The sequence below is a fragment of the Gordionus sp. m RMFG-2023 genome, chromosome 2 (assembly GCF_954871325.1).
Source record: "Gordionus sp. m RMFG-2023 chromosome 2, tfGorSpeb1-WG-v2, whole genome shotgun sequence".
Taxonomy (NCBI): Eukaryota; Metazoa; Nematomorpha; class Gordioida; order Chordodea; family Parachordodidae; genus Gordionus; species Gordionus sp. m RMFG-2023.
In genome coordinates this window covers 12,530,514-12,557,728 of record NC_088776.1, presented here as the reverse complement: position 1 = coordinate 12,557,728, position 27,215 = coordinate 12,530,514, and the positions used below count along the sequence as shown (strand labels likewise).

General features: G+C 24.8%; 2 protein-coding genes across 2 annotated transcripts in view; one reads left to right on the top strand and one right to left on the bottom strand.

The window, feature by feature from the left end:
- The window catches only part of LOC135924080 (protein unc-80 homolog), a 55,941-nt gene extending 28,926 nt beyond the window's left edge, over positions 1 to 27,015 (bottom strand). Inside the window, exons 1-17 of the mRNA XM_065459128.1 lie at positions 26,882 to 27,015; positions 26,273 to 26,520; positions 25,908 to 26,026; positions 25,355 to 25,527; positions 25,103 to 25,254; positions 23,638 to 23,848; positions 22,917 to 22,996; positions 19,754 to 19,917; positions 18,833 to 19,030; positions 4,250 to 4,376; positions 3,666 to 3,908; positions 2,734 to 2,847; positions 2,486 to 2,620; positions 1,485 to 1,702; positions 403 to 600; positions 300 to 353; positions 168 to 236 (exon numbers count right to left, since the gene is read on the bottom strand). Of these exons, the coding sequence (XP_065315200.1) occupies positions 168 to 236; positions 300 to 353; positions 403 to 600; positions 1,485 to 1,702; positions 2,486 to 2,620; positions 2,734 to 2,847; positions 3,666 to 3,908; positions 4,250 to 4,376; positions 18,833 to 19,030; positions 19,754 to 19,917; positions 22,917 to 22,996; positions 23,638 to 23,848; positions 25,103 to 25,254; positions 25,355 to 25,527; positions 25,908 to 26,026; positions 26,273 to 26,520; positions 26,882 to 27,015 (2,637 nt within the window). The remainder of the gene's footprint in view (positions 1 to 167; positions 237 to 299; positions 354 to 402; positions 601 to 1,484; positions 1,703 to 2,485; positions 2,621 to 2,733; positions 2,848 to 3,665; positions 3,909 to 4,249; positions 4,377 to 18,832; positions 19,031 to 19,753; positions 19,918 to 22,916; positions 22,997 to 23,637; positions 23,849 to 25,102; positions 25,255 to 25,354; positions 25,528 to 25,907; positions 26,027 to 26,272; positions 26,521 to 26,881) is intronic.
- LOC135923214 (zinc finger MYM-type protein 1-like) lies at positions 8,623 to 14,913 on the top strand. Its single transcript, XM_065457851.1, has 12 exons — positions 8,623 to 8,651; positions 10,231 to 10,488; positions 10,797 to 10,880; positions 10,986 to 11,069; positions 11,226 to 11,312; positions 11,422 to 11,508; positions 11,553 to 11,803; positions 11,865 to 12,965; positions 13,005 to 13,294; positions 13,338 to 13,488; positions 13,531 to 13,835; positions 13,878 to 14,913. Exons 2-12 carry the CDS (start codon positions 10,231 to 10,233, stop codon positions 14,240 to 14,242), a joined length of 3,063 nt encoding a protein of 1,020 aa, XP_065313923.1. The 5' UTR covers positions 8,623 to 8,651; the 3' UTR covers positions 14,243 to 14,913.
- Positions 27,016 to 27,215: the final 200 nt, after the last annotated feature.

Below are 27,215 nucleotides of genomic sequence, written 5' to 3'. Positions count from 1 at the left end.
ATTCGAAGCAAGACAGCCTTTTTTAGAAAATTTTAAATATCAAGAAAAAATAACAGAATTAAGTAGTCTGCTTTTTATACACACAATTTGTTATATTTAAAAAAAATTAACACCCCCACTCTCTCTCTATAAAATATATTTAAAAAAATAAGTATAGTAAATATTACCTGATTTTGAATATAGTTTGGTATAATGGTACTTAATTTTGAATGATATTTGTCGATATATTTGGAAGACTTATAATAAAGAAAAACAAAATTATCAAAACTCGTCTCTAAATTTTAAATATTAAAAAATACTTGATGATCAGGCGTGTTTTCTATCAATATAGGTGGATGATGTACTAAAGCTTTCTAAAAATTATATTAAAACAGTTTTTAAATTTTCAAAGGCCATTTTAACTTTTTTCATAAGGTATTGCAAAGTATTTAATGAATGGACATCACAAATTTTGTCCTTTTTAATATCGTATTCGTACACCAATGATACCGCTTTTAGTAATTGATTCATATTTTCATAGAGTAACTTGTAGCAATAAGGGGAACAACTAGGTGAGTGCTTACATTCATAATCTAACATAGTCTGCATTCCTAAGCTTATCTGAGAATAAATTAATAACAATGTTTTAATGTAAAAACATAAGAAAATATATTAAAATTTGAGACCATAATCATAAAAATGAAATAAAGATAAATAATTTTTAAATATTTTTGAAAGTTTCAGTCCAAGTTAAATTTATTTAATCAAAACTATCTATAAAACAAACATGTATTAATCAGTGAAGTAGGGGTAAAAAATTTATGCCTATCCTGGCCCGAATTTTTTTAAAGTTTTGAGCATTTTAGGGATCAATTATTTTTAAAATTTTATTATAATTTTGGTTGTACTTTTGTAAATTGTTTCAAAAGGAAATTGAAAATATGAGCAGTAAATGAATATCCTTTATAATTACTGATTTTTTTTAAAATTATAAACTATAGATTTATAAACTGTAAATATAGTAAGACAAAAATAAGATTATACGATGATTAATTGTGTCGACAAAAAGGAACGATAATTATATTTTGAAAATTTTAATTTTTCCTTAACTAGTTCTCTAGCCTAGTTTGTAATTTTTAAACCTATTTTAAAAACTTAGAAGTAATTGGCGAAAAATAGAAATTTTTTGGGCTAAAATAAAATAAAATTACTAAGATTCATATATTTGTTGATTATTTTTTTATTTCAGTAATTATAAAAAGATTAGAATTGATATCTGAATTGTATGAATTCTAAAAAGTTTCATCGGCCTGATTTGGCGAATTTTATAAAAAAATAACCTGATCCGGGTTTATAATTTTTTTATTTTAATGGCCAGCACAGCTAGAATAAATAATATTTTATACAGCATTTTATAAGGATGGGCCGGACGGGATTAAAGTTTCGGACCTTGTCTGCAGGTCTAGAATATAAACAATAATAAATATTTAATTAAAGCTTTATACTACAATCCAGGGATATGTTTCAGGTATGGAAATTATCACATTACTGCTATCAATTTGGTCGTCTGAGGCATCAATACTACTTTCTTTATCTCTCGAGGGGGTCACATTATGGCTCTCAGTTTTATTAACAGCTCGAGTTCCGTTAGTTGAAGAAGGAACGGACTGATCGACGCTGCTTAATTTTCGGGAAGATTTTAAGCTATCTTTTCTGCTCATATCTGTGATTTAAGAAAGAAAATTTTTTTTTAAATGATATTGCGCCTTTTTTTTGGTGGAAGGGGAGGAGGATGTAAATAAACGAAAAAACAATATTTGTTTTTTAAACTCATATAAAAAAAATTTTAATTTTGTAAATATATTTTTACAATCATTTTTATAAAATTTTGAAAAATATTCACGGTAAAATATTTCTGTTAACATTGTTTGACTATCTAGACAAGTTTTGGGTTTTCTGTTATTAGCACAATTTATTGGACTAATAATAATATACGTGTCATTGGCATGGCTACACATGAACTTATCAATCAACGTCCAAGTTTTATTAAACTATTTAAGATATTATTAGATTTACTCTTCCCCCATATAAGACTTTTTCTTAACCTCATTCTAACCATATCTGAGATCGGTTTCAGAAAAAAAGTCTTCGCCAGAGATCAACTGTCATTCCATAATTAGTGGCATTTTTGTAATTAAAAATAATTCAAATAGCATACTTCAATTTACTGCTAACATTTTTGAGGTGCCTGACAATCATTGCTCACTCTATCTTTCTTTCTTTCTTCCTTCCTTCCTTCCTTCCTTCCTTCCTTCCTTCCTTCCTTCCTTCCTTCCTTCCTTCCTTCCTTCCTTCCTTCCTTCCTTCCTTCCTTCCTTCCTTCCTTCCTTCCTTCCTTCCTTCCTTCCTTCCTTCCTTCCTTCCTTCCTTCCTTCCTTCCTTCCTTTACTGGCAGATGAAAAAAAATAATTGTAAACTATATTATTATATTTAAAAGGGTTTCAACCTTCTCCCCTTTTAAATTTCAAACTAGATCTCCTTGATTTATTGTGACCCGCAAATGAGCCGAACGAAGAGCCAAATCGTCGCCTAATTTTATTTTCATAGATGTAACCTTCCGAAAGTTTTTTGTTGGATTGATCTAAAATATTAAACAAATTTTAATAAACATTTCCCCCCCCCTCCGATTTAATAATGTTTATGCTGTCTATCAAATTTAATAATAATCACAAAAAAATATCTAAATTTTGATACCTTGAGGAATATCTTCTTCCGTTATTGTATCATCCAAGTGCACACTAGTAATACTACCTTGTGAAGAATCTTCTTTTTGAGATAGATTAGAGGCCAATAAACTTTTTCTAGGTTCTATTAAGAAACCATAATGGTTGATTACATGAGATAATAGTATAATTGAATAAATATAACATTTATATTCGAAAAAATATTACTAATAGCTGATTTTTCCGAAACAAGATCTTACATTACTATTTAACTAAATCTTTTTATTTTTTTTATTAATATAAAATTTATTAAAGATGCATATATGGTTTAGATTTCAAAGTTCATTAGTTTTATAATTATTTAGAAATGACCTGTCCCTGGGATAACATTGTCCCCAGTCTCCTGTAAATATCGGATATAGCTAATCTTAATCATAGCATCATTTAAAACAACAAACTAAATAAATTTTTATAATTTTTGGTTTTTAAAAACATGAATTGTGACATCTGCTCTGTCGATGTTGCTTGGGTAGTGTGTTAAATTTCTGATCTTATTCCCACCTACTAATTAACAATCCAAAATTATGTAAACATTAAGGGTGAGTCCAAAGTCAAAATTTTATTTAAAAAAATATTAATTCATTATTGAAATTTACGAAATCGAGTTTGGGCGCATAATGTATAAATGCGAGAATAATTTTTATTTCTTTTGAAAAATTTTTTGACTTTGGAGGCACCATAAATAATGAATTATGAAAATTTGGCGAATTACAAATTTTAAAAAATAAATTCTTTTCATGTCAGTCAAAATTTTAAGTTTAAATTTTCAAGGCCCATCCAGGAATAAAAGATATTTGTGACCTATCGTGACCAAAATATTTTATAATTAGATGAACATCATCTCTAATTCATCTATTAATTAGTTTTTAAAATTTCAACAAATGAGGCAAATTATATTTATACCAGAGATATCGGGACCCCCGGATGACAGACTACTTATGGAGACACCCATCAACCCCAGCAAACTGTTCCATCTGCTGCGTTTCTTCTTCTCCCAAGAAACTCCGTATTTTTTGATAGTTTTGCCTTTACTCGAACTATTGCGTTTTCGAAGACTTTTTAGATATACTGTTATTTCGTATAGCAAGTTTGTCATCAGAAATTTTATCAATATATTGTACTCATTTTTCTTACCCATGTCTACATCTTTTTTATAAAAATAGATGATATTATTATAAATAGATATTATTATAGATAGTTTGTAATATGATAATTGTTTTTATTAAAATTAAGTCTTAAGATTCAATTCAATATATACACCTATTATTTTTTTAAATATGGATTATAATTCAAAAATTTATATTTGAAATTAAAAATAATTATTTTTTAGTTTGTTTGTAAATAATATTATAACTTTTATACAATATAATACATTTCTTATTAATAGGAGATATACTATTTGAAAACTAAAATTAAATTTCTTGATAATATTTTGTTAGAAATGAATATTTGATAAAAAATATATTGTAATTTATCTATTATTTTACTTTCCATGAAAAAATCTTCTACATTTAAATAGCCTATCTGAAAGTCGTCATTTTTATTGGTAGTCCCTTTACCATTATTCAGGTAAGCTTCTTTCTTCATTAAATTTTCAAGTTTTATTCCTATTACCTATAAAATTTATATAAAATATTTGATAACAATTACTATTTTATATAATTATATCGATTCCTAGGTCAGTAGGCATAAAATGTTTGAACATCAAGTTGCCAGATTAATTCAAACAAAAGGCGGAAGAATTTTACCATAATTAAAATAATTTTATACGAAATTATTATATACACAAAATATTGAAAACAATATATATGTTTGCGCCAATATGTTTTTTCCGGCAATGTGTTATTTTTACAATTTTAAATCATTTTTTGGGCGCGTTTAATAAATTATCTTATGAATTGCAGACAATTTTGCTCTTAACCTAAGTCATTTATAATTTATATAAAAATATATAGAAAATTTAATTAAAGTTCATGGAAAAATGGTCTGAAATTTATAAGGTAGGTATTCCAAACATGACGGCATACATTTTCATCAGATTTTTAAATTTTTAAAAACGTGCTCAAAAAATGATTTAAAGTTGAAAAAATAACACATTGTCGGAAAAAAACACATTGACGCTAACATATATTTATTCTCATTCATATTTTTAGAAGACTTTACTATTAATTAAATTTTAATTTTTTGTTACATATTCCCTAAAATCTTTAAAAATTTTAATTGATCATTTACGATCAGGAACCCGAACTTTATTTATTACACTTAATATGTGAAAAATTATTGTGATTACGGTTTGGTTATGGTTCTGAAGAAAAATTTTATAAAGCTGTATAATGGTTTTAATTATAAATATTATTTATTAAAATTTTTGCCATCACTGTAAATATAATTAATTAATTTTTATTATAAGTAACTATGAATAATATATACAAAAAAATATATAAGAACCATAACTCATTTTTAAATATATTATTTGAACGTATAAGTAATATATTTTCTAATATAGCAAGTAAATTCATTTTGTTCGTTGTGACGACAACACAAATTTTAACCCCGAAAAGGCCACAAAAGAAACTTGTGTTGCGGGAACAGCAAACACTATAAGAGCAAGTTTATATAATTATGGATATTCAAATTTTTTGATTCCCAATATATAAAAACTGATAAATTTTATCCTATCCTGTCAACGCCTTCAAACGAATCAATAATATTTCTATGGAAGAGCTAGAGGTGGATTGCAATCTTTATCTCTAAGCTGTCATTGGTTATTTAGATATTTTATATACTAAAATAGAGAAAATAGTAATGCTTTAATACTATATGAAGCAGTTAAAAGATTGATGGATATTAAACAAATATTTTGATCATTTAATAAGTATAAATAACGACGCAGATATGGTAAAATATGATACACCACAAGGAAAAGAATGTAAAATATGTAAAATTATTTATTTTATTTTGGTTGAAACCTATTAAACCGGGTTAACCTTTATAATGGCTCTTTTTACTCCTTCAAAAAAAATTATCGCGGTTCGTTCGGTTACGGTTTACCTATAAAGGTTTATAATGGTTTAGCGGTTCATTCCGGTTTACTCCGGTCATGTTTAAACATCTATAGCTGATAAAGATAATCGATTGCCATCTTTTACCCATAAATTTTTCATTGACAAAATATTTGCTCTGAATCAGTATTTGAATGTGGTAATGAGAAAATTCATATTTTTTCAAAATTTGGAGCAAGATTCTTTAGAAAAAATAGTACCTATTTATTTTCATGATCTATGAAGTTATTTTGATCCAACAATGAACCTGAAATAATTCATCTAATTCCATATCTTTTATATTAAAATTGGTGTATATATTTTCAACATTTGAATTTGAATTTAATCAAGCATCATAAAACTTAGATTTCCCCATATATTTTTTGTAAATTCATATTTTTTAAAAATTATGAAATGATTGTTTTAATAAATTTATTAGCTCCATTTTGAATTGAAATGATGCGATTTTATCATGATCATCACATTTCAAATGAATTTGTCTTACAACCAAGGCATAAAATTTATTGATAACTTGTGATTTTAATGTAGTAACTAATTTATGCATGATTGAAAACATCTCCACTGTAATTGAATTTTTGGATTTAAATTTTTAACTACGTTATTAAAGGTCGTCTCTATATTAATAACTAGGACTATTGTTGAATATTTTTTTTACATCATGGACTCCTGGTGCTTATATTAAATTTTGTATTAAATTTGAACTATTTTCTTTATCTTTTAATACATAAATCAATGAAATTCCAGGAATTCAGTTAATGACACTTTTCTTCAATCTCTGAAAATTATATTATATTTTAAACTAATGATAAAATTGAAAATATTATACTTAATAAATCATAAATTATTAAGCTAATAACATTTTAAAAAATGCGGAATTGCTTGAAACTTCTAAAATATCATTATTTATAGAAATTATATAAAATAGAAATACTTCACATTCAAATAAGAATAACTTTTTTCATTATCAGAAGTAATTATTATATGATTTATCATAATAATTCTCATTAAAATGATAAGATATATTAAATATTATTATCTTGAAAAGTTTTGGAAATCGGAAAAATTAATTTGATTATTTCGGATTGGCAAACTATAAATGCCTAGGTAAAATACAAATGCCAAGGTAAACTGTAAAAACTTAGGTAAAAATTTTATATTTGTACTCTATTAATTGTGAGATTTATTTTCTTATGATGTAAACAACTTAAAAAATTAAATTACTAGATATATTCAATAATAAATAATTATATTTCATCCAATCTATTAATAGATGGTTTAAATCTTTTAATATAATTATCAGCAGACTGCAGGCCATATTAATTTTTTAAATATACCCGGGCCGGGCCTAATTTTTTTTTTTAAATACCCGGGCTGGGCCGTATATTTCAAAACCAAATATTTTAAATCGCCATTATTAGCTATAAAAATTTAAAATAAATATAATATATTTTAAAAAAAATCTGGGGCGACTGGGCCTGAAAATATAAATCCGGGGAATGGCCTGCAAATGATAGGTCTCTGATAATTATATTTAAGATAAATATAACTGTTTTTTCGATTTTATTTAATCATACTTTTTAGATTATATTTAAAAACACTTTTGCAATTTTATTTAAAACGTTTATTTTCAAATTTCATAAAAAAAATTTTATCTTTTCTGTAAAAAAATTACTTTGAAATATAAAAGAAAAATAACTATTTATATCTAACTATTCATTCATACATGACGATGAATGTTATAAAATTTTTATTGTTCTTATATATAAAAAAATATATGCGTAACAATAATTTGAGATCGCATGACGATAAATATTATAAGATTTTCATTGCCCGTATCAATAATGAAAAAATTTATAGATCGAATTAAACAAGGCTTTTATTAAATTTAATTCCAATGAATCCCAATGAAATAACTAACTTTTATATATATCTTTATATAAGATATTATATTTAATTAGTGATGTATTTAGTATGTTTAATTATTTAACAAGACAAAAATTATTATGTCAGTTTACCATATCAACAATAAAAGTTAACCAATTATAGATAATTTAAATATTTGATTTATTGTTCTGCGGCAATATACAAACATACATTATAGATAATATGTATAATATAAAAAAAGACCATTAAAATATAACGTAGAACATAAACAATATTACTAATTAAAAAAAAATATATAAAAAAATGTATGTCACATGGGGAAAATTGAAAACATACTAAGATTTATACTTGTAGTTGGTAAGTTAATTTCTTATATAGAATACAATAAAACCTTACATTGTACATGGGGAAAAGGATAAAATAACAATAATTAATATACCAACAATTCATGAAAAAGGTGCGGAAGGGAAGGGGGGGGGGTTTATATAGCCAGTGTCTACATGGCCGGGGGGGTAGGAGACAAATGCCTCCAAAAAATATTGGCATTTTGGGGGGTAGGTATTAATTTTGGGGGGTAGATATTGATTTTTGGGGGGTAGGCATTTGTTTTTGGGGGGTAGGTATTGATTTTTGGAGGGTAATTTTTGACTTGTATTATGATATTTTTAAATCCAATAATCGATATGATTATCGTTGATTTTCTGAAAAATGTCAATTAAAGAAAAGATATCTGTCAATTTATAAATATTATACACTATATTTATTTTTTTAAATTTTTAGAAAATTCATTTACATAATGGGATTTAGATTTTCACAGTATCAATTTTAAATTATCAATATATATTTTTTTATAATAAGGACCTTTTGAATAAAGAATCCCTTTTATGATAAGATAATCCTACTCAAATAACAATATAAAGAAACATTTTTGGATTTTAAAAAGGTAATTTTTTAAGCATATAATTGCATTTTCCTTAATTTGATGATAGATAAATAAATATAATAAAGAATGAAGCTATTTTTATTTAATCTTAATATGTATACTTAATAAGTTATCTGGGTTTTGAACCATGGCAATTATTTTTGCTAATAATTTTTTAAATAATCATTTTCAATGGGGTAAATATTACCACATTTTTGTGAGGCAATCAGGTTGGACCCATAATTGATTTCTATTTATGATAAATGATTCTTTGAGGTAAGTGTAAATTATATACAAAATTATAAGTGAGAGGTGAAAACCATTGTGTGATAAAAAATTTGTTAAAAGAATTGATAAATTTTTTATTTCATTATTAGATAAATTTTATATAACATCAAATTTTCCATAATATATTTGGCCTTTTTTCTAAATATTTATAGAAATCTTGGGAGAATGAACAGATAATCTATTCCTCTCATTTGATTATTGATTTAAGAAAAGATTTCAATTAAATGAATTGACAAAGTGATTCCATATACTGAAATATTGTTTATTTTTGTTAACAATAAATTAAATTTTTGGATATGGCTTGGGAATAATCTTTGAAACCTATGATGTGGTTTGGGTTTGGATTTCCATTAAACATGAACTGGGCCTGAAAATTATTTTTACTTATGACCTAGGCTGGATGAAGAAATCAATGCCAGTGAAGGTCTCTAATTTCAATGATTAAAATATATCATTTCTCAGACTTTATTTGAAGATAAATGAATGGGCAAATCACAAATATGCCTGTTTTCAATTATTTGCAAAATTTATTAGGATTGTTAATTTAAAGAAACTATGATTTCAAAGCATCATACATTTCTAAAAATTGTTGGACACTAAGAAATAAAGAAATCAATTGTGAAGTGTATAATGGAGGAAATATTGATCCATGATTGTTTTGGCATAAATAACAAAAAATATTATATTTTTTGTGACCATGCATTAAGCTTACATATAATATAATAGGAATCTTTTAAGAAAACATTATCAAAAATATAAGTTAATAGCTGATAGTCCATTATGAATGACTGGTAATCAGAATTTTCTTCTTTATTCAATGATGGGTGCATAATAAATTTCCTTTATATGATGATGATTGAATCAGTAAATTTTTCATTATTTTTATAAAATATGTTAATAGAGTGTATATTTATGAATTTTAATTTAAAAACAATAAGGGTCTAGAATATATTTTTTTGATTATAAATTACAAATACAAATGAATAAGAATTTATTTTAAAAGATTTTAATATATTTTTTAGATTAAAAATATAATACAAATGAATAAAAATTTATTGTGCACATATATTAAAATATCTAAATATATATTTCTTTAATATATTTTGTAAAACCACTGGAAAATTTTAAAATTACACCCTCATTTAAACAAATATAAATTTAATTTCTGAATCACACCTCATAAGATAGGAGAATTTTAAGATTCAGCCATCCACCGTCAAATAAAGGATAAAATTATGATTCTCCATCATTCTTGATGGCCATCAGTGAGTAAAAAAATATTATCTAAATATTTATTTCATTTTTATTCTAGATGCCAAGTAACAAAACAATATATAAAGTCAAATGTGACTATATTAATTGTAAAACTTCTAAAATAAGAAGTGACAAAATAAATAACCATTATAAACATAAACATCCTCATGTCAAGTTATCTGATATCAAATTTACAAAGATAGCTATCAAAAAGGATAATAATTGGGTATCCTTAAATAAAGATATTCCATTCAATATCACAAATGGGGTTGAAACCAAGTTACAAAAAAAATCAATAACATCTTACTTCCAAAAAGTAATTTTTTATATATATTATTTTAATTCATGACAATAAATATAAGTAAAAATAACCTTAAATTTTGTGAATTAGTAGAAACCAATTCTTCATCTATAATTTGAGCATAATACTTTTAATTTTTATTAAAGATAAGATTTTTAATATATAGGTACATTTTTATTATGCCCTTTATCAATTTTGAAGGAAATAAATTATAAGAATATTTAAATATTTCAACTTTTGTTAAAAAAAAATTTATATATTATAATTAAGAATAAAATAAGTCATTTGCCTAAAATTTTCACTACTCTTTATTTAATAATTAGCACAAATCTTTTATTGAAGATTCCCAAATTATATTATCTCATACAATGCCCAGTTCCAGTGATCTGCTGATTTTGAATAATGAGGTACTTAATTTAAATAAGATTTGTTTTATAATTTTGAAGGGAATAAATGAGGATATTCAGATATTTTCATGAACAAATTTTAATTAATCTTTATTTAATAATTAGCTCAAATCTTTTACTGAAGATTCCCAAATTATATTATCTCATACAATGCCCAGTTCCAGTGATCTGGTGATTTTGAATGATGAGGTACTTAATTTAAATAAGATTTGTTTGATAATTCTGAAGTGAATAAATTATGAAATATTTTCCACTTTTCTATATCTTAATTAAGAATAAAATTTTTATTAAAATTAAGATTTTCATAAGTAAACAAATTTTAACCACTCTTTATTTAATAATTAGCATGAATCTTTTATTGAAGATTCCCAAATTATATTATCTTCTCATACAATGCCCAGTTCCAGTGATCTGCTGATTTTGAATAATGAGGTACTTAATTTAAATAAGATTTCTTTTATAATTTTGAAGGGAATAAATGAGGATATTCAGATATTTTCATGAATAAACAAATTTTAATTATTCTTTATTTAATAATTAGCACAAATCTTTTACTGAAGATTCCCAAATTATATTATCTTCTCATACAATGCCCAGTTCCAGTGATCTGCTGATTTTGAATGATGAGGTATTTAATTTAAATAAAACTATACACTCTTTAATAATAATTAGCAAACACACAAAGTTATTGAAAATTCCCCAATTATATCTTTTTTTCATCCAATTATCAATCCCAATGCAAGCCAAAATATTTCAAACATTAAAGGCCCAAATATTATTCAATTATATAAAAAAAAGGAGCCTAATGACCCTTTTCATTTCATATTCTTTAGAATGACAAATATCTTGATTAATTTCATAATTTCCATAGGCCCATGTCAGCCATGTTCAAATATATTTCAATATCCTGTTACTCACAAAAGGTTTTTAAAAAATTTAATTTTTATTAATTTTTACGCATCCATTATTTCTACTTTTAAATAGGAGCATGAATATATCCTATTATAAAAAGGTTAATATTGATGGTTCCCTCAAACCAAGAAATTGGTTATCCTATAGCACCACTTTAGACAAAGTCTTTTGTCTTTATTGTCTTATGTTTGGTGGCCCTAAATCCAATACTTTTTGGACTCAACTTGGAGTAAATAATTGGAAAAATTTTAAGCGTGACTTAGAGAGACATGAGTCATCTTCTATTCATAAGGATTGTGAATACACCAACATGACTTGGCTTGCAAATAAGCGTATTCAAGATCATTTTCTATCAAATAGGCTTGATATAATAATGGAAAATCGTAATATAGTTCATAATATTATTGATGCCATTATATACCTTATAAAATGTAACATAGCCTTTTGGGGCACTAATTCGAATGAAGGTAATTTTATGTGCCTCATAAAATTAATGGCAAAAACGGTTCCAACTTTACGGGCATACATTGATAACAACGAAAAATTGAGGAGAAAAAAATCAGATAAAATTTCAAGACCTTATATAAATTTATTGTCATATGGCCATGTGAAAAAAATTATTGAAGTCATTAAGATAAAAATAATAAAATGTATTATTCAAAAAATTAAAGAGAATTGTGCCTATAGCATCATATTAGATGGAACATATGATGTGTCTAAAAAAGAATGCATTGCTTTACTTGTAAGATATATAGAAGATGATCCGCATCCACATCCTGTAGAAAGGATCATCCATGTTTTTACAACATCAGAAACCACCGGGGAAAATATAAAGAAACATGTTTTTTCTAAGTTCAAAGATCTTGGTCTTCCTCTTGATTATATGGTTGGGCAAAGTATGGATGGTGCAGGGAATATGAGAGGAGTATACAAAGGAATGCAGGCTTTAATATTGAAAGAGGCTCCAAAAGCCATATATATTTGGTGCCATGCACATAGGCTCAATTTAGTAGTTGCTCATGTTTGTGGATGCAAAATAGAAATGAAAAAGGTAATGGGAATATTGGATGAGTTATATAATTTCATGAATGGGGTAAGACGTCAAGGAGTGTTTGTTAAATATCAAATGACAAAGTCTAAAAAATCTCTTAAAAGAATAAAAAATACAACAAGGTAAATATAATATTTTTAATGTAACTTATCTTTTTTTAGAAATTGGTCATCATCTTATAAAGCTGTAGAAATTTTTTTAGATGTTTATGAACATATTATAGCATCATTAAATGAATTAAAAGATTCTAATGACCCAAGCACCTCTTCTATTGCCGATGGATTATTAACAAGAATTAAGGATGAAGATTTCATATTAAGTCTATTTATTTTGAAAGAAATATTGAAATGCACACATGAGGCTTGTATTGAAATGCAGGCAGTTGGTAATGATTTGGCTATGGTAACTAAATTAATACAACACACAAAAAATAAATTACAAAGACTAAGAGGTTAAAATTAGTTACGATTTCTATAAATAATTTTAAAATGTAGCTAATGGGGATAATATTTTTTTAAAATTGCATTCCTTATCTAACAGTTATTTGAAAAAGAATAATGTTACAACGGAATTGCATAATATAAAATCAATATTCAAATTTGATCAAACAGCATTCAATAATTATGTTAAACAAAAAAAAAACAAGTTGAATAAAAAAAGATTTAAAATTATTATTTAGCATTATAGATATAAAAGGGAAATATTTTTCCCTGTGCTTGATACAATCATTAATGATTTAAATGAAAGATTTAATTATGATTGTTTAAATTTTTTATCTCAAATATCTCTTTTTACACCAGCTGGAATTATAGCCAATGATAGAATAGAAGGGTGGCAAATATCTCAAATTTGTCATACTTACCAATTAAATGCTCAAGATATTGCTCGTGAATATAATGATTTTCGATCTTTATATTTGGATTCACAAGCAATCATTTATTGCAAGGATCTTTTGAAAATAAAAAAGAATGATGGGTTATATATTGATGAAAGTAATTTATTGATATTTTATTTAAAATTATATATAATTAAAGGTATTGTAAACGATGAAACCGAGGAAGATATCAATAACGATAACATAATTAATACAAAAAAATGGATAAAATATTCATTTATACTACCATATCGTCTTTTAAATAAATTAAATTCTTATTCTAATTTATATTTATTATATAAATATTTATTGACTCTACCAACTACTTCTTGTTCAGCCGAAAGAGTGATGAGCAAAGTCAAAATAAATAAAACTAGAATGCGGAATAAAATTTCTGACCCCTTTTTAGAAAATTTACTTCTAATATCCAGCGAAATTGATGTTTTTGAAAGATTTAAAATAGACGACATTATAACGCGATTTGCATCTACGTCTAAAAGATTAACTAAATTATTAATAAAATAAGTTATATCTTTTTCACAGCTAATTATATACGCCTTTTTAATAATGTAAATTTAATTTAATAGTTTTTTATATCATTCTAGTCCGGTGCATAATATAATACTATATTCATTTTATTTAAATATTTTATAATAGTTATATTTACATAAATGTTTTTATAATTCCAGTGCAAAATATATTATATTCATTTTATTTTAATATTTTATATAAAACTTATATTTACATAGATGTTTTTATAATTCCAGTGCAACTATATTCATTTTTTTCTCATATTTTATATAAAAGTTATATTTACATAAAAAAATTTATATTTCCAGTGCAAAATATACTCTATTCATTTTATATTTTATATAATAGTTATATTTACATAAATGTTTTTATAATTCTTGTGCAAAATATACTATATTCTTTATTCTAATATTTTATATAAAAGTTATATTTACATAAAAATTTTTTTTATATAATAGTTATATCTATATGAATGTTTTTAATTAATATAAAGGCATTAGTATTTATAGAATCAAGCTATACCTCTTTAAAATTACTCATTTTGTTTTTTTTACTTAATATAAAGGTATTAGTAATTATAGAATCAAGCTATACCTCTTTAAAATTACTCATCTTATATTTTTTTACTAAATTTTTGATATTTTTTTATAGTAATGTAAATATGTTATCTCATTTAATACTATTATATTAATTTTTATGAAAATAAATTGATTATCAATCAAATTATGAAAAGATTGCACTACCTACTTAAATATAAGTTAATTGAAAACGGATAGTAACAATAGTTATCAGTTTGTAAATTTTTTTTTCCAAAGCAGGTCTGAATGTTTGTAAGGGTATAAATAGTGACTTAATATAAGATTTTCTTGATTAAGGCAAATATCGCGGCCGAAGGCCGCGAAATTTTTTTAGGGGGTAGGGGTAGATTTGGGATGGGGGTTGCCTCCATCAAATTTTCTGCCATGTAGACGCTGTATATAGCTCTCCATCATAGTTTCTCGTAATTATAATTTTAATATAAAAAAACTAAAAATTACGCTATATGGAGCTAATTGATCTTATAATTGAATTTGTAATATTTCCCCAAATTGGGTTAATTTTAAATATTATTTTACAAAAGGACATTAGTCTTAATTAATGTTATATAATATCCAATAATGGATTAAAATTATATATTATATTTTTACCTTACAATCTAATAATTCATTTTTTTACTAAAAATTGTTATATTCAATGTAACAAGCACGAATTTTTGAATGTAAAATAATGTATAATATAATTTTTTCAATAAGAAGCTCTTCATATTAAGTGCCATACCATGCAAGTACATGAATATAAGGAAATTGTTTTCATGTAGTGTAATTGTGTTCAATAAGCAGCAATTCGTCTTAAGTACCATACCATTCAAGCGCAGCAATGAAATGAAATTATTTTCATGTAGCAATCTTTAAATTATCTTTAGTCCAATGTGAGTATAGAATTATACAGAGCTCCGTCCCCACCAGCCTGCACTAAGCTGGTGCCTCTATCCTCCACTATAAAGGTATTTAATTTAAGGATCAAATGAAACAAGAATTTCATTAAATTTCAAATGAATCACCAGTAAAATAATTAACTTTTATAAATAAAATATATCTTTTATTAAAAACGATATTCAATTAGGATGTATATAGAACGTTTAATTATTTAACAAGACAAAAATTAATATGTCAATTTACCAAATCAACAAGAAAATATATTAACTTTTACAATTATCGATAATTTAAATATTTGATTTATTGTTCTGTGGTAAAATATAAACATGCATTGCAGATAATATAATATTATAAAAAAAGACCATTAAAATATAACGTAGAATAAACAATTTTACTACAAATATTATATATATTGTTATATTCGCTTTGTGAATATGTGATCGACGATTGTTAAGTATTAATTTGAATATAAATTATATTTTTATATAATTTGTTAGTTTGTGAATATGTGATCGACGATTGTTAAGTATTAATTTGAATATGCAGACTAGGAATTTATTTTTTTATGAACTTGAATAGACTTGTAATTTTAATTATTTTTTATGAATACTTGTAATTTTTATTATTTTTTATGAATTTTTAATATACTTGTAATTTTTTTTGCACATTAAAAAAATGTATATAAATGAAAAAATTTTAAAATAAAAGTTAGTGTATGGTTTTATAATTCAAGAAACTTATTTTTGCGGTATAAATTTCGAGATATGGTTTCGTAAGACTTTACCGAATTATTTAATTTTTATATATATTTTTTTTTATTAATTAGGTTCCATTAAATTCAAGTCTCTCCCACGAGCCTTCGACAATTTGATTACAATTCATATAGGGAATTGTAACATATATAAATTAAATATTTATAACTAACTATAATTGGAGATCGTATGACGATGAATATAATAAGATTTCGCTCGTATAAATAAAAATTCACTACTAAAATATAAAATCATATATCTATAATTAGTCAATCCGCAAGTTGGCGTATTTTTATCTGAAATTTTTTTAAATTAATTTATAGTTTTATATATTTTTAAAAATTTTATTAAAATTATTACTTAATAATAACCTTTAGTCATTTTTTATTTATAAAAAATTTGATAGAAATAAGGTTTAAAATTGTTAGATTTCGAATATGGGTTTATTAAAAATAATTACAATGGTAAAATTTTAATTCTTAGTTATCTATATTTAAATACAAAGGCCAAAACTAAAACAAATCAATATATTTTAAAATAATTTTGGTCTACTTTGCTGTTTATATTTTCTCTAATAATTAATTATTAAATTTAGCACCTTGGGGAAATAAATGATAAGAAAATATTTTCACTGTGATTATAAACACTTGTATAAAAAATTTAATAATGTAAAACAATTTTGATAGTAAATTTTTTTTTGCATATAATCATGTCATTCTCAATATCTTTAAAATTTTATCCAAAATATAATTTTAAAAGCTTAAAAAGGATGTTTACATCTAGCATCATAATACCTCTTGATACTCCATTTTTAAGGAAGTAAATAAAAATTTAGATATAAAATGTCAATTGTTTAATTTAATTTTGATGTACAGTTTGTAATACCTGTATGATTTTTATGCAATTCATTAAATAGCATTACAAATTTATTTAACTGGGGCTTTGTACTATCTTTTCTTTAATTTGTCTCATTAAAATTAAAGGTACTAAAATCGAAGAATTTAATAAAATAGATAAATAAATTAATAAAGTTCAACGTTATAACATTACCCATAAAAAAAGGTAAGATGATTGAATGTTTTTTATTGTTTCTGAACTATTTATATAAATATGATTCTAACAAATGACATATTATATGAATTTATAAAAAGAATTTATTATAATATTTAGATATATCAGGATCAAATAATAATAATAATGTAATTCTATTCAATATCATATGCCATTACAAAATAATATTGTATTATTTAATATTCACAATTTACTTTACCAGCTAATGAACTTATTTTATATTTAACTTTTATATGTAGATATAACTTTAATCGTTTGGATTTTAGAATGATAAAATATTTATAATAGTAATTTTATATATTTAAATAAGGTATTTAAAAACAATAAATGCTTACTTGCGGAATGAGTATTATTGAATCATATATTTTAATTTTATTTATTAATATAATTATATAAGATTTAACCCGTGTATTAATAGACAAAATGAAATTTATTATTTATATTACTTTAATATTGGATATATATAGTAATTTAAATTTTATAATGGTTTATATCATAAGAAAATGAATCTCAGCTAAATCTAAATCAATAGAGTATATAAAAAGCATTTTCACCTACCATTTTGCAGTTTACCTTGTTTAGCCAAACTATGTTTTTTTATGAGTTCTTTTTCTTTATTTGTTTCCTTTTCTAATGAATAATAAACTTAATAAAAACAAGGTTTCTTTTGATCGTAAATTTAAATATAAAATAGAATATAAGTTTTTAGTTAAGCTAATTTTAATTTTTTTATTAAAAAATGGGGAGAAAGCGTAAATTAATAAATAACGTATTTTGTCGAAATCAAGAGTAAAACAGGAGGTTTACGCCCAAATCGGGAAGTGTGAGTGTGACTACCTGATGAGCATATGTAAAGCTTTGTGTTGGGACAAAATCTCTTAAATATTTTTAAATTTAACTCATACAGCCAGCGGTTAAAAAAAATAGGATAAATATTTTTGAGATACAAATGAAATAAATAAATCTTTAATTTAAAAAAATTAATTTTATAGAATCTCCAAAATTTATATTTTTTAAAGATATTACATATTCATTTTTTATAAATAGTGCCAGGAATATTATAAGAACTCTTAAATAGTAGGACCTATCATGATTATACAATAAAATTATTAAATAATTATTTTTAATGATGTAAAATAAGATGGGCCATCTTTAGATTATAATAGTAAAAGATGTCCTAATTTTTAGATTTTACTCATTCCATAAAAATTAATCAAACAATAAATATTTTTATTATCATTTTTCGCTTAAATGCATGGAAAAATTTGATAATTTATAATTCTAACCTCTCCCCATTTGTAAAAAAGATTCCCCAATAGTATCTTGGTGTGATTAAGCTTTTTGAAAGTTTTCTTATTTGGCATAGGGGAGGCCATGAATAAGCTTTCATTTTTGAAACAGTTCAATATCCTGCCCATGTTGCAGGTATGGACGTAGTGACAGCATTCGACAATGAAACACGCCCTATGTAACATTGGACATTCCTAAAAATATTTTAAATATTAAAATTTAAAAATAATTTAGCGATTTATTTTTATTATTAGGCTTTCAATATTTTAAGAAAGAAAGAAAAAAAAATGAGATTAATTATATGATAAACTCATTTATGAACACGTTTATAGGTTAAAAACAATTTTTCCATAGAGATATCTGTAAATATACTTCATAACCTTATAAATATACTAATTATATTATATAATATCTAATCAATAGGGATAAATGCTTATAATGGAATAAAGATTAATTTTTGTAAAATTAAAAGTTATAATTATAACCTAATCTTGGAGTTATTTTAATGTATTTGTATTACATAGAGGTAATGTTAGAATTGAAAATAGCAATACCTGTAGTACTAGTATAGATAAATTAAAAATGATTCAAAAGTTCACGCCAACATTGTCTGAAGTTCAGAATAGGTATGCTACTCTTAACTGGAATATATTTCAGACAAAATAAAAAAATTTTTAAAAAATGAGTCCAATAAATAATTGCGCTATTTTTTTATACCTCTTTAAAACTTATTTTTGAGTGCTTTTAAATTTAAAAAGTGATATTTTGCCGGAAATATATTACAGTATTGGCTGAGGAAATACAGGTATTGTCTGAATAAGAACATTGCCGATTCTGATATATTCATATTTTTTAAATAATTCAATAGACAAACCATTAGTTAAATATTCATACATTTACAATTTTAATGTTTATACCAAGTCTAACATTGAGGCTATCATGCCAGATTCCGGGAATGTACCGATATGGGTGCTTTGAAATAGTGTGTGCATACATAACAAACCTCTTTTCAATTTATCGACTTCGACGTATAGTTTTAGATAATCAACTTGCATTTTAACATCTTTCTTAGATATTTGATCTAAAGTTAAAAAAATTTATTATTTAATGTTTCTCAATGAAACCAAAATCAAAAATGCAAGCAAAAAGGGATAGGTAAACCGTTATGAATATAAATATTACAATTACAGTAACATAACAAAATTTGGGCAATGCTATAAATAGCGTTGTGCATTATCAATTCATAAAATAATTGATTAAGGTGATATATTATTCTTATACAAAATAAATCATTGTTTTAGAATGCCAGGTGTGACTGAGAGATTCAGATACTTTTATTGAGAAACAGTACCACACTTGTTGATTTCAACTCAAAATAGTGTTTACTTCCGAAATCAACATCCTCCAAAAGTTTAGGGTTCGGATTGAAGATGACAGTGATGCGAGTTACGATTTTGCATTTTAATAAATTTTTGGCTTATTTTTAGTAAATTGCTTTATGTTGGCCGACTAAACATTATTACCCATAAAAAATGATCTGGTATTTTGTTATTTAATAATCTTGTTACTGTTATTATGACACACTTTGTCTATTTTTGAATTTGAGTTTCAGATAAACAAACTTAGATTACAAGATATTTCTAACTTACCCTTATACCAAATTTCAGTTGGTAATAATTTGATATGTTGATGGCCCTTAATATATTCTTTGATAATCTTAAAAAAATACTCTATAATTAGAGGACACCAAAGATTAATTTGTAATTTTGTATTGGAAGATAATATTTATAAAATGTCGGACTTATTGAATGTGAAAATGTTTTTTTTTGTTTAATAGAAATTAAAAAAATATATTAAAAAATGAGCCATAGAGTCTTTCAAGCCTCTTTTAAACAAACAAAATTAGGATCATAAGTCATCTTATCGTTAAAAATGCTGTTAGTCTATAGCTTGAAAGACTTAGTAATTCACAAATAGACGACTGATTATAAAGTTTTTGCGAACGTATCATGGTATCTACATTTATATACCTTAAACAATCTATCATTAGAGAAGAGTATGCTCATTTTTATACTCGTATACTTCAGCGTCTTTTTCCAAAAGATCTGGCATTTGTATTTATATATGATGTCTGACTTTATTATTATTGAAAGTAAAATAAAATTTCGTGAAAAAATTGAATAAATTGTTTCAGGCTATCATATTCATAACCTTAATATAATATCAATAATAACTCGTATCGATGTATGCCAGTGAGTTAATAATAATAATATAAAAATCGTTCAAAATTTTTAAAAATATTATAGTTTAGTTTTTAAAAAATTAATTTTTCATGTATAATGTTCAAAATTTTAAAAAAATATTTGCCAGAGTTCTAACATTTTTTCCTATAGACATGTTGTTTGTAATAAAATAAAATATAATCAAATCAATTGTTATAAAAATATTCCATAATATATTTGCTGTATATTTTAAAATCTCTAAAATTTAATTAATTTTTTTTAAATCTTATATTCATCACACAATATAATAATGATAAATAATAATAAATCATATTCATTGGCGTGCGCGAAAAAAGGGGAGGCAATGCCATAAAAATTCAGATGTCGGCTAGATCGTTTTCAAAGATTTGCTGATTCCTACATCTTATCGCATATATATTCCAATTTATATTTATTTTTCACATTCACAGCAGAAATAAATAAGTTAATTTATTCTATGAATTAATATCGATTTCAAATTTTTTTTGGCGGTATATTTAACTCTCATTTTAAAATTTCCCACCAAATCATTTGAAACTTTTTTTACTGCAAAATGAAAGTATATTTCAAAAAAATAACTTCGATTTGATAGAGACTATGAGAATAGCTGAAAGCATTAAGAACTTAGGGAAATCAAGGCAAATTGTAATTGACGAATTTCATAAATTAGAAGTCATTGTTGAGTCAAGACAGAGCTCTATAAATATAATATTTATCTACCTCCAGTCCCAGCAAGGAAAGCCCATCATTCCAATATTAATTTAGAGAATACTATAAGATAAATCTCTTTCCCCCTCTTATATACTTTTTTAACTCAAATTAATTAAATGTTCTTGATTAATCAGGCAGTACTTACAAATTGTAAACATTATTACCGCAGAATCCTTCCAAACTTATTTCAAATCTTGATAGAGAAAAAATTAAAGTTATTAGATTTTTATTATGAGAATGTTAATCCTATGACTAGTGTTGTTAAACGGCTCGTTTTAAGCCGATTTTTATATACGGCTAATTTAATAATTTGGCCAGGAAAATATTACCTAAGCTTCGAGATTTCGCTATTATATGGGTATACCCTCGGATCATCTACGAGCAAAATCTTCAGGCTTGCGTAATATTCATCTGGATAAAATATTGAGCTAGCCGTTTTTAAAAATCGGCTCAATTGGAGCCGTTTAACAACATTACATATGACGCATAGCTGAGTGAAAACTATGGTTTAAAATATTAACTATGTTTGATAATGTTTTAAAATTGTTATTTCCTTATTTAACAAGTATAAAAACATACCTCAGAAGAAATGTTGTTAAATAGCTCGATTTGAGCCGATTTAAAAAAAAGGCTAATACAACATTCTAAACAGTAATATTGTCCAAGCCTTGAGATTTCGCTAATAGATGTATAAAAATTTGTGCCACCTATGAGCAAATATTCAGAAATGGATAATATTTTTCTAGATAAAATATTGAGTTCGGCGTTTTTAAAAATCGGCTAAAATTGAACCGTTTAACAACAGTACTGAGAATTACTGCCTCTGAAAATAGATTGAATGGGTTAGCCCTTTTTAATATACATAGGAATTGGCAACAATCACGAATGAAATCATTAAAATTGAGCTCAATCCAATGAGGGTTGAAGTTTAGATTAAAAATTTATAATATGCTTATTAATTATATTTTTCCCCATTTTTTAATACACCATATTTTTATTTCCATGAATACTTTGTAAGTTTCCTAAATTAATTTTTTTTAAATTTTACCCCCTTCCCCTCCCCTTCCAGCGAAGTACACGCCTGATAATATTAAATATAGTAATATACGTTTCGATTCATTAGGTCTGGAGTCAAAATCATTTGCTATATTCGATGTCATCATTGCTTGCTTAAATTTAATTTCAGATCTTTTATTTAACATTATAAATATATATATATATAATTAGAATGTTAATGAGATAATAATAAAATTTACGATACCCAATAACCTTTCTAAGTGATGAATGCTGACATACCATCGCATAGGCATAACCAGGATTTTGGCAAAAACGGGAGGGGGGAGCATTATCATGGGTGTTTTTCCCCATGAGTATTATTAAAGGTCTTTAGGTTCACTAATTGTAGGTTATTGTTATATTTTTATATAATTTTAGGTATTTCACTTTTTTTATAAATAAAAATGCTTATTTTTGATTATGCTATTTTATAAAGTTATTAACTTTTAATAATTTACTTTTCTTTTTTCTAGTAAAATATTGTACCTTTTGAGGGATAGGGAAGTGGAAGGTGGAATTTTTTTATTAGCTTCCTTGATATGTCTAAAAATTTCTCTTTTAGTTATCAACATCGCTAGAATATTAGGAGCTCTCTACATTCTATAATTTTCCACGTTTTAGAGTATAGTAGAGGGAAATATTGTAATTTTGATTATTTACCCACTTCCCATTTATGTACCAATTTAATTACAAACTTGAAAATATTTTAAATGCACGATTTCGAGATTAACCAGTTAAAAGAGATTATATAATATTATCGTGTTTATCTTTACCTATACTTTTCCGGTATCAAATAATTTTTGATTTTAAATGTGGGCATAGAAGTTCGGCTGATATCATCTGACGTATCTGTATTATTTGATGTAACATTATGTTTCTTCACGTTCGGAAAAGCGAAATGATGAAAGGCAGTAATTTTTTGAAGTTCACTGGCGCGTATTAAACTCTCGATAGTTTTACCCTTAGGTTGTTTGACGGATTTATCTATAATAAAAATCAATTTAAAAAAAAGAATGTAAAATTAATAGAAAATAATAAGAACAACATTAATAGTGTTATTAAACATCTCGATTTAAGCCGATTTTTAAACGGCTAACTCAATATTTTAGTCAAATTGCCTACTCGAGATTTCGCTGATAGATGTCCAAACCTTTATGCTACCTATGAGCAAAATCTTTAGGCTTGCGTAATATTTTTCCACAAAATTGAGTTAGCCGTTATTAAAAATAGGCTTAAATCGAGCCGGTTAACAACCTTAAAAATTAATCATTACAAAGAAATAATGATAGAGCGTCAAATGGCTAAAAAAAATTGTCTAAGATATCTATTTATGGGCTTTGCTACTTATGATTAATATAAAGAATATATATTTTTTTAGCTTATTTGATTCTTATTATTTTTATATCCATGGCCTTAACAACAGGGGGAAAAATCCCTCCTCCTATCCCCTCTCCTAATAATACCATATTCAAAATTTTTATGCAATTTATAAAAAGTGATGTTCGTCTTATGGTTTAGTATAGAACTAATTTGGTCTAATATAGACGAAATATAAAAATTATTTAACCCCCCCCCCCCCAATACTTCCCACTACGGGGTCAAAGTAATTTATGACCACATCCCTGTTTATATCTTCTTTCATTTTTTTCCTAAACTTTATAATCTGAAATAAATCATAATAAAAATACAAATTTTATAACTTAAACTCATCTGAATTAAACGGCTTATTATTTTTGGAAATTTTTAGCATGTAAAGTTAATTATATTCTTTTTCCTAGGATTTTCATACTTTTATGGTACATTTTGAAAAAAATCCACTTTCAAACCTGCTGGAAATTATGTTAGCACTGACCTATTTCAATCCCAATTAGTTATCTTATAACTAATATGCTAACTAAATAATTTACAAACTAGTAAATAGGTGAAAAAAATACAAAGATAACCAAATACAGAGAAAAATTAAATTTAAAAGGTCATCAAATAATACTTAAAAATGGGAGGGGGGGGGTGTACCAAATGTGAGTTTGTAAACTATTATAGCTATGGTAGTTTATAAGCGAACTAAGGTTGTTTAGCCAAAACTAGTTGTTAAACGGCTCTATTTGAACCGATTTTTAAAAACGCTAACTAAGTTTAGACATCTATTAGAGAAATCTCGAGGCTTAGCTAATTAAAGGCTTATTTAAGAGGCACTTGGAAATCAAATGGAATTACTTATGAAATAAATTAAAAAAATACTTTTCATCTTATATTTATCAACAACTCTTTTGATCCTATTCTTGATTTGTTTAGGCCTTCCATTTTTCCCATATTTTGATGCTAAATCTTCGGAACTAAAGTTTTTGATGGCATCGAGATCCTCTTCAAAAGATTGACTCCTTATGTGTGATCTACAATACAAAGATTACAATTAATAAATAATCTATAAAAAGTAGTAATATATAATTTGGATAAATCCAATTATATCGGAGATACGAAATAATTATATACTCTTTTCTAAAATCCCCGTTAAATTGCATTAGAGGTATCATTGTAAATTTCGTTAACAATTGATTGATATTTTGCCCACTTGTCACGAAGCCAGATAATGCGATTCTACTGAATATATTTTCGTATTCATCTTTTACAAAATTGACGAATTTCAAGATATCGGTAAATAAATTCTTTTAGAGTAATTTTTTTTAAATATCAGAATTATTTGGTAGGTATATTCAAAATACGTGAAGATTAGGAATCTCTCAATTTTAACATTTACGTGTTCTACCGGAAATGATTTTTAACATGTGTAAAGACTTAACTTATGAATTTTAAACAATTTTGCGGTAAACTTTTAAAATACACTTAATAAATATTTCCCATAAAAATTACAAAATATGAGAAATTTATGGCTAGCATTAAGTTTATAGAGTAATTTGTAAAATGTAAAAGTGGTGGATGTTGTGAGGAGAACTACATTTTTTTTAAAAAAAACTCTTATTAATTTCAAAGTTGTATTTTTAATCAAATAAAATTTTTTTAAAAAATGATAATTGATAATATTTACGAAATTTTCAGGATTCATGAGGGTTTTGGAATTTTTACCCAATTTATGGATAAAATTTTCGAAAGCACAGTCAAGTGTTATGTATTCGATGCTATCACAACTGTGGGATACAACGGGTCCTTTTTTTTAGATTTTGAATTATAAATTAAGTTATATAACAATGAATATTGTAAATTTATATATTCACGAAAGAGAGGGGACAACTTAGGCAAAAGACACATTTATATAACAATAGATATATGTATATATATACTTTGCAGGTCAGTTTTAATTTTCTAATAACTTTTATAAAATTATCATGTAAATTAATTCAAATAAAATATAATATATATCCTCATTATGTATAAAAAGAAATTGAAGCATACTTGAACTTGCATTCATGTTTTCGTTAGTTTTTTTATCCAGACAAAAGCCTAACAACACGTGATAAAATTCAATTTGATTGCTCATTTTATCCTTAATGGACAGGGACTTGAAAAATCTAATATACTTTGTGGGATTTAGGCTGTATAACATCATTAAGCATGATTTGTCAATTTTACTAACCTCTTCGGATAATTGTAGGTTACTTTCAAATTTGCAACCATATAAACAGCCCACATATTTGAGAGTTCTAAATTTTTTGACATAAAAAAGGAGATTATATTATGGATATGAACTCGATTGTATAAGATTATTATAGTATATATATCTTATTTATAATGTTTTGTATAATTATAAATTTAAATTTTATTTGAATAATAATTTCATTTATTTTATAAAATATTAGGTTATTTCTAATCATCATTTAATTGTGTTTTAATCAAAGATTATGGCATCAAATTTATCACCGTAATCCTAACTTCCATTAGAAACGGCATTTATATTGTTGATGAATTGTTTTTAAATAAAAAATATTGAATATAAAAAATATTATATATTATATAACAATACTTTTTTTTTTAAAAAAATGAATTAACAAATCATTACATAACTTGATTAATATTTCCAGCATTGTCTTAAACTCAAAAGTGTTATTGGGATCGAATTTGACTTTCTCAACTATTTCAGAATTTTTTTGGGTCCAAAACTCGTTAGCAAAACTTTTGATGTTGAAATCATTATTCATCGATATCGACTGGACTTTCAAGGCTGAAATCGGAATCTTTTTGGGACTAAATTTTTTCAAAATTGTTGACACAAAAATTGAAACCGTTCTACATATGCTATCATTAGTTGAATCATCTCGTAATGCCTTGTGTATAGAGAGCAAAAGGATTTGAAAATTCAAATGTCCAGAGGGAGTTATATAATTTATGCACCCAGGTA

Coding starts and splice junctions, on each gene's coding strand:
- LOC135923214 (XM_065457851.1), top strand. CDS start 10,231: ATGCCAAGTAACAAAACAATATATAAAGTCAAATGTGACTATATTAAT. Junction 11,070..11,225: donor TGGTGATTTTGAATGATGAG/GTACTTAATTTA, acceptor TTTAATAATTAG/CATGAATCTTTTATTGAAGA. Junction 11,313..11,421: donor TGCTGATTTTGAATAATGAG/GTACTTAATTTA, acceptor TTTAATAATTAG/CACAAATCTTTTACTGAAGA.